At 39.4% G+C, this 7,942-nt stretch overlaps 1 protein-coding gene across 1 annotated transcript in view; it reads left to right on the top strand.

The window, feature by feature from the left end:
* LARS (leucyl-tRNA synthetase) overlaps positions 1-7,942 on the top strand; it is a 57,538-nt gene that overhangs the window by 31,581 nt on the left and 18,015 nt on the right. The window contains exons 16-22 of the mRNA XM_006777039.2: positions 2,134-2,219; positions 2,309-2,374; positions 2,470-2,552; positions 3,310-3,448; positions 4,016-4,228; positions 4,681-4,738; positions 6,279-6,342. Coding sequence (XP_006777102.1) covers positions 2,134-2,219; positions 2,309-2,374; positions 2,470-2,552; positions 3,310-3,448; positions 4,016-4,228; positions 4,681-4,738; positions 6,279-6,342 — 709 coding nt within the window. The remainder of the gene's footprint in view (positions 1-2,133; positions 2,220-2,308; positions 2,375-2,469; positions 2,553-3,309; positions 3,449-4,015; positions 4,229-4,680; positions 4,739-6,278; positions 6,343-7,942) is intronic.

Genomic DNA, 7,942 nt, shown 5'->3' with positions numbered 1-7,942 from the left:
ACGACTCCCTCCCGATTGTTTGCGCCGCGCTCTCCGCGCCGCCAGCCCCGCTCCGCGCGCACTCGGTACCTGAGAATTTCACTTCAGCACTGCGGCTCCTCTGAGTCTGGATATAATATTCTCTTTACTCCTAGTTGTAGAATTTCCACTCAGCCAGCCCTCCTGTGGCTCTGGATGTTGTCCTTTCCCTGGTTCAAGCTTAATTTGAATTGGTTGTTCAAGGCAGCAATCTCTGGTGTTAACCTATGCCGCCATCTTCAGTTCCCGACTCGACTTTATACTATTGAAGATAAAGATTTACTTCTTCCTGCCTTGTGGCTTCCTCTCTAATCTCCGTACATGCATGTACACTTCTCCATCCCCCATCATTCTGGTATAGGTATATTATAATTTATGTTAGAGCCATAGTCAGTGTTTACATTTTTGAGACATGGCTGATCTATAATGTATACAATGAGAACTTTTCTTCCTTAGGTTTTGCGTTTCCCTGGAGTTAATAGTCTCTTTAAAAAGATTTTCCTCACTTTTAAGTGTACTTCTCAATACACCATCCCAATCTCTGTCCCGTCTGTTTATTTCTCCTCTCAATACTTTCAAACACATCAGGGTGCTCCTGGTTTCATCTTAGAGACTCTCCCAGAGCCTTCTGGCCTGTTTTAGTTGGTACTGGTTGCTTGTACTGATGCACAGATGTCCTGAGGTGTTCCTCCACCATTGCTAAAACTTTCCTTCGCTTCTCTTGAGTTGGATGCCCTGTGTCCTTGATTCCCTGGCTGCTTCTTTCTTATTAACTCTCATTTTTGTGAAGCTTTGCCTCTAGTAGCTTTCCTGGGAAAAGTGTCTGGAAGGTAAATTTTTACAACCTTTTATGTCTCAAATATCTTTATCCTATCCTCATTTGCCCTTCTTTACCTGGGAATAGAATTCTGGATTGGAAATAATTTTTCCTTAACAATTTGAGGGCCATTAAACACGGTGTTCTGGTTCAGTGATGCCTTTGAGAAGTCCAAAAGCATTCTGGGAATAACTCTTAAAAGTCTTAGTCCTCCTTTATTCAGCCTCACGTTTCCTCTTTCAGAACTATCTTGTGCCACCAATTCCTGAGTTTTTTGCGAACGGGGTTGCTTATTAGCTTCCTCTACTGTTGGCTTAGAATTCGGCCAGCTTTCTTTAACCTGCTAATACAGTTAGCACTCATCCTGCTTTTTCAGTTTCTAGAATTTGGTGGCTATAGTTTCTTCAGTTTTTCTCATCTTTGTAGGTTTGTGCCATGAAAAAAAAAACAACACCTCTTTGTTGTCCTTTTATTGGAATTTTAGAGGCAGCAGAGTTAAACATGTTTTTACTTCACTATCTTTAAACAAATATCCCAGATATTGAAGTTCAGCATGAGGAATTGCATTTAAGAACACAGAGCAATAAATCATTATATGGATAATAATGCTGAGTATTATTTTTAAAAATTATTCTAGCTTAAAAAGTTTGGGACCATAGTGCATTAAGAGATACTTATATTTGGTAAAAAATAAAATTCATGGTCAGTTTTCTAGTGGGAATTTTTCATGACACTATAAGTCTTTAGGAACAGTATTTTCTATTTCTAATTTTTGGGCATCTATTGTTTTTTAAAGTTTCATATTTTTAATTCTCTGTTTTCTTTACATTATTATAACAAGGATAAAAAGATGTCATAGGCAGCCTAATCTCCAAACTACAGACTTCAAAACAATGATACTTGTTTGATTTTGCCACTGAAGAGGAATATTCTACTAGGGAAGGTGATCCATTTGACAAAGATGCACACCTTTTCAAAAGCACGTGTTATGCGTTTGGCTTTATGGCAGGTCCATCCCCCTGGTTCTCTCGTGGTGCCCCATGTCATAGCATACCGGCCTTGAACCACTGCCCGGCCTCTGCCTGTAGCATGCAGGCACTGGAGCAGGTTACATAGTGGAAAAAACAGAACAAAACAAAAATACAAAAGCAAGTGTATAGAAAATAAGGCAGATAACTTTACCCTGGGAAGAAAGAAGATATAATGAAAATGCATTTTTTTAAAACGTTGTTTTATCCTTGAGGAATAGAGATTGACTTGACATGATATCTGATATATTTTTATTTACTTTCATTTAGGAAGATGCATTTATTTACATGGAGCCAGAGAAACAAGTTATGTCCAGGTCTTCAGATGAATGCGTCGTGGCCCTGTGTGACCAGTGGTTAGTCTCTTGTAGCAAGAAATTTCCTCCAGTCACTCTCCTTCCCTTTTAGACTTTTACTTTTTTCTAATCAATGTGTGTACTCCCAGGTACTTGGATTATGGAGAAGAGAACTGGAAAAAGCAGACATCCCAGTGCTTGAAGAACCTGGAAACGTAAGATGGGAGAAAGTGATGAGGGAAGGGAAAGGAGATGAGAAGCATGGAAGTCAGTGAAGGAGAAGGGAGACACTGTGTATTTTACTCTCCAGATTCGGCGAGGAGACCAGGAGGAATTTTGAAGCTACCTTAGACTGGCTACAAGAGCATGCTTGCTCAAGAACTTATGGTTTAGGTAAGCAAAATTCAGATTTTTCTGTTTGAATGACTTCTGCAAATTAACAATTTTTGCTAATTCCCTCTTTTCTAGTGTTTTTCTGAATTGGAAGTGAGAGTTTTTGGTTAGAGGATGAGGGAAACCAAGATGGGGTCTCCTACCCACTAACCCAGTTTGCTCTTTATTTACCACTAGAGGCCCAGTGCACAAAATTTGTGCATGGGGGGTGGAGATAGCCCAGCCTGCACCCTCCTCTTCCTGTGGGATCAGGCTTAACCTGGCAGTCGGACATCCCTCTCAAAATCTGGGACTGCTGGCTCCCAACTGCTCAACCACTCACCTGCCTGATTGTCCCTAACTGCTCCTGCCTACCTAATCGCCCCTAATCACCTCTGCCTGCCTGCCTCATTGCCCCTAACCACTCTGCCTGCCTGCCTATCACCCCTAACTGCTTGCCTGCCTGCACGATTGCCACTAACCGCTCGCCTGCCTGCCTGATCACCCCTAATCGCCTCTGCCTTGGCCCCCGTCACTGCAGCTTCGTCCAGAGGATGTCCGGAATGATGTCTGGAAGGTCGTTCGACTGTCTGGTCTAATTAGCATATTACAGTTTTTTTATTATAGATTTTATTTTTATTAATTTTCTGAGTAAATTTAAGAACTTCCTTTATAAGCAGCTTTATAAGTCCTGTAGAACCCTTCTTAAAATGTGGATTTATAGATGAAGTGTCTCTTAGGTCCCTCATGCATTAATTTTCTTCTTTTTATCTTGCAGGTACCCGTTTGCCTTGGGATGAGCAGTGGCTGATTGAATCACTCTCCGATTCCACTATTTACATGGCATTTTACACAGTGGCACACCTGTTGCAGGGGGGTGACTTGCGTGGACAGGCAGAGTCTCCATTGGGCATCAGGTTGGTAAATGGATAAGGGAAAGAAATCTAGTTTGTCAGCAAAATATACCATCTTTTGATTTAAGTACTGAAGGTCCTTTTTTAATATTTAGTTTTCATGAGAATTATTTAACTACCCTAGTCAGTGTGGGCCACTTGGTTGAACATCATCCTGTGCACCAAAAGGTCACTGGTTCGATTCCGGTCAGGACACATACCCAGGTTGGAGGTGTGTGTGGGAGGCAACCTATCGATGTTTCTCTCTCACATCAATGTTTCTCTTTCTTTCCCCTCCCCCTTCCACTCTTTAAAAAAGTCAGAGCCATATTTTTTTTTTAAAAGAATTCATTTAGCAGAATTTTGCTATGCTGTTTTTGTTTTTTTGCTATTGAACTGAGAAAAAGTAATCAATAGGCCTTCTCTTTTTTATTATTACCCATCCTTCATTTTTATGGGCGTCTGTTGGACTCATTTGTTACTTTTAACTACATTAAGAGAGTCCTAATTCATGGTTAGATTGAAATACTGATTCTTTCTAAAAAATTACATATGTTTTGTTGTTGTTTGTTTGTTCTACTTTAAATACAGACCACAGCAGATGACCAAGGAAGTTTGGGATTATGTTTTCTTCAAGGAAGCTCCATTTCCTAAGACTCAGATTCCCAAGGAAAAATTAGATCAGCTAAAGCATGAGTTTGAGTTCTGGTACCCTGTGGATCTTAGAGTCTCTGGCAAGGACCTTATTCCAAATCATCTTTCATATTATCTTTATAATCATGTGGCTATGTGGCCAGAACAAAGGTGAGTGCTTAAAAGGATGTGGGCTAAATTTATTGCTTATTGACATAGTGTCTTATGGCTCCAAATATGTAAGAAGTTATTATGCAGGGTATAGATTTGCCAAGTAAATTAGCATCGTATATCTATACTTATTTATATTTTAATTTATACAAAGATGCAATGTTGTAGACACTATTTCTGACTTGTGTTTTTATATAGCCCCTGCCTGTGTTTTTTAAGTACGTACATAGTAATTCACTGTATGCTTGTACCATAGTTTTATAACCAGTCCTCTGCTAATGGACACTTTCATTGTTTTCATTTGTTTCCTGTTACAAACAGGGCTTAGTAAATATCCTTGTACATTTATGTTAGCAAGCTTTTATTAACCTTTTAGCATTTATCTCAAAATTTTAAGCCTAAACCACAATCTTTAAGTTTTATTTTCTCTCTTTAAACATTTACCTATAAAGTGACAAATGGCCTGTAGCTGTGAGAGCAAATGGACATCTTCTCCTCAACTCTGAGAAGGTAAGGCTCATTGAGAGTTAAAAATTCTGCAGAAAGCTATTCTGATTTAGGAAGTTGAACTTTTAAAAATTAAAGAAATAAAAAATATGAAAATCAGATGCTTAAAAGTCTTACATTTAAAATGTTTAGGACTACCAGCACAAATTAAAGTTTTATCTTTAAAATTGAGTGTGTAGCCCTGGCTGGTGTGGTTCAGTTGGTTGGGTGTCGTCCTGTGCATTAAAAGGTTGCTGGTTCAAGTCCCAGTCAGGGCACATGCCCAGGTTGCGGGCTCGATCTCTGGTAGGGGTCCTTTAAGAGGCAGCCTATCAATGTGTTGCTCTCACATCGATGTGTCTCTCTTCCTTTGTCTCTAAAAATCAATAAAAAATATTTAAAAAGTAAAAGGTGTAGAGTAGGTAGTATTAATTGAGGGGAGGGAACCTACCTATTAGAACACTTGTAGAGTATTTCCTAGTATTTTCACAAAAGGAAACATGAATTGTGACTGGAGCAGAGAGAGAAACAGAGACAGTAACTGTAAAGACCTAGAGTATCTTTCTCATTTAAATTGAAAAAATAGCTTGGTGGTTTTTGTATTTTGTTTTATGCTGTGACTGGCTATTAAATTAGAATGTTAGAATTTTGAAGTTTGTTATAACATGACATTTTCTTTGGTTTCAACATTGTATTGTATACCGTACTGATTTTATTGGTACATGATATTTTATTGCCGTGTCGTGGAACATTGATATAATAATCACCTCTCTTGCCCTGACCGGTTTGGCTCAGTGGATAGAGCATCAGCCTGGGGACTGAAGGGTCCCAGGTTCGATTCCAGTCAAAGGCATGTACCTTGGTTGCGGGCACATCCCCAGTGGGGAGGGTGCAGGAGGCAGCTGGTCGATGTTTCTCTCTCATCGATGATTCTAACTCTCTATCCCTCTCCCTTCCTCTCTGTAAAAAATCAATAAAATATATTTTTTTTAAAAAATCACCTCTCTTTGATATCAACAACGTTATGATTACAACATAAGAAATTTAATATTAAGATTGCTCAGTTGGGCACAGTGCTCCTGCTCCTTAGATGTGCTGCCCTCAGGCAGAGCACAATTTGAACAGCCAGTTATCATGACCCTAATCACAGGAAGTTCCTAAAACCCTATTAACTCTGGCCTCACGAGCTAGTCCGTTTTTTTTTGAAGGACTAGTTAATATAGAGCTCTTCTCTATATCACCTGAAGTGTTCCAGAGTTATAGTGGAATAATTCCATGTGCATAAAGTAATAGTAGAGTCTATTGGAAAGAGCAGTGGACCGAGCTTCAGCCTGGAGATCCTGTCCTAGCTCTCACTCACCAGCTGAATGACCCATAGAAGTCACTATTGACTGGACTTCAGTCCTCACCTCTGTAAAATTAGTTTAGGGTATCTTTTTCTTCTGCCTTTCTAATCCTTTTTGTCTTTATCTGATTGTGGCCAACCCATTTAACTTGATTGGTTGGGTCTGTTTCACTTTATGTATAGTCCTGATAATGCTTACTTACTGGCTTTCTATTCCAGATGTCAAAATCCACAGGCAACTTTCTCACTTTGACCCAAGCTATTGACAAATTTTCAGCCGATGGTGAGTACACTTTTTTATCATTGCTGTTGCATAGGATTCGATTCTCCTCAGATTACACAAGGCAATTTAAAATTTGTTTTAATTTTATTGCTTTTCTCTTTTGCTCTTACCAATACTTTAAAATATTCATGGTTTCTTTGTATACAAGCGCCGTAATGTTTAAAACGTAAGAATTGCTGAGACACAACAATATTGAAACTAGGCCAATTAATAACCCTCCATGGCCTCTAATTGTTTGGGTGAAAGGAAGAGTTGCATGTCTCTCACTTTAAACCAAAAGCTAGAAATGATTAAGCTCCATGAGCAAAGCATGTTGAAAGCTGAGATGGGCTGAGACAGGGGTGGGCAAACTTTTTGACTGGAGGGCCACAATGGGTTCTTAAACTGGACCGGAGGGCCGGAACAAAAGCATGGATGGAGTGTTTGTGTGAACTAATATAAATTCAAAGTAAACATCATAAAAGGGTACGGTCTTTTTTTTCAATAGTTTTATTCATTTCAAACGGGCCGGATCCGGCCCGTGGGCCGTAGTTTGCCCACGGCTGGGCTGAGAGCTAGAGCTCTTTCCTCAGTTAGCCACGTTGTGAAAGGAAAAGTTATTGAAGGAAATTAAAAGTACTCCTCCAGTGAACACAGTAATAATAAGAAAGCAAAACAGCTTTACTGCTGATATGAAAGTTTTAGTGGTCTGGATAGAAGCTCAAACCAGCCACAACATTCCCTTCAGCCAAAGCCTAATCCAGGTAAGACCCAAACTCTTTTTAGTTCTGTGAAACCTGAGAAAAGCGAGGAAGCTGCAGAAGAAAAGCCTGAAGTTAACAGAGGTTGGTTCATGAGGTTTAAAGAAAGAAACTGTCTCCATAACACAGTTCATAGTTTCCTCATTCTTTCAGCAGCCACATGCTTTCCATTGCAAGGATGTCCTATACTTTATTTAATAGGCTCTTATTGATGGCTTTTTTTTTTAGTATTTTAGAATGGAAGATTTTGATTGGAAAGTAAAATTTTGTTACTAGAAAACTTGGCAGGAAAAATCTACTCTGAGGACTAGGAATTAAATATACGTATATTTGTACACATGAAGCACCAATGTGTGTTTTCATGCATTAAAATATCATAATATTTTGCTATCTCTTAAATGAGGCTGAGATGTTGATAGGGATATCTATCCCCAGCTTATTAAATTTTTCCTTTGCCTCATTGAAGACCACTTTATCTCATTAACTCAACATGCCTGAGAAGAAAAGCATATTGATGCTAAGTGTATGCAAATTAATGCAGATGGTGCAAATATTTTAACAGCATCTACTTTTGGTGATTTTTGTTTTGCTGTTGATCCGTGGCAGTCCTTTAAAGCTTTGGCTATTTCTTTCTTTCTTTCTTTCTTTATTTATTGCTTAAAGTATTACAAAGAGTATTACATATGTCTCCTCCCTCCCCCCCTTTTTTCCTTCCCCCGGCCTCCCCTACCCGCCAGTGTCATGTCCATTGGTTATGCTTATATGCATGCATACAAGTCCTTCGGTTGATCTCTTACCCCCCTACCTCCGGCCCCCCACCCCTCCCTGGCCTTCCCGCTGCAGTTTGACACTCTTTTTGA

The sequence above is a fragment of the Myotis davidii genome, unplaced genomic scaffold (genome assembly GCF_000327345.1).
Source record: "Myotis davidii unplaced genomic scaffold, ASM32734v1 scaffold89, whole genome shotgun sequence".
Taxonomy (NCBI): Eukaryota; Metazoa; Chordata; class Mammalia; order Chiroptera; family Vespertilionidae; genus Myotis; species Myotis davidii.
Note: the sequence above shows the minus strand (reverse complement) of the source record. Positions and strands in the feature narration are given on the sequence as shown.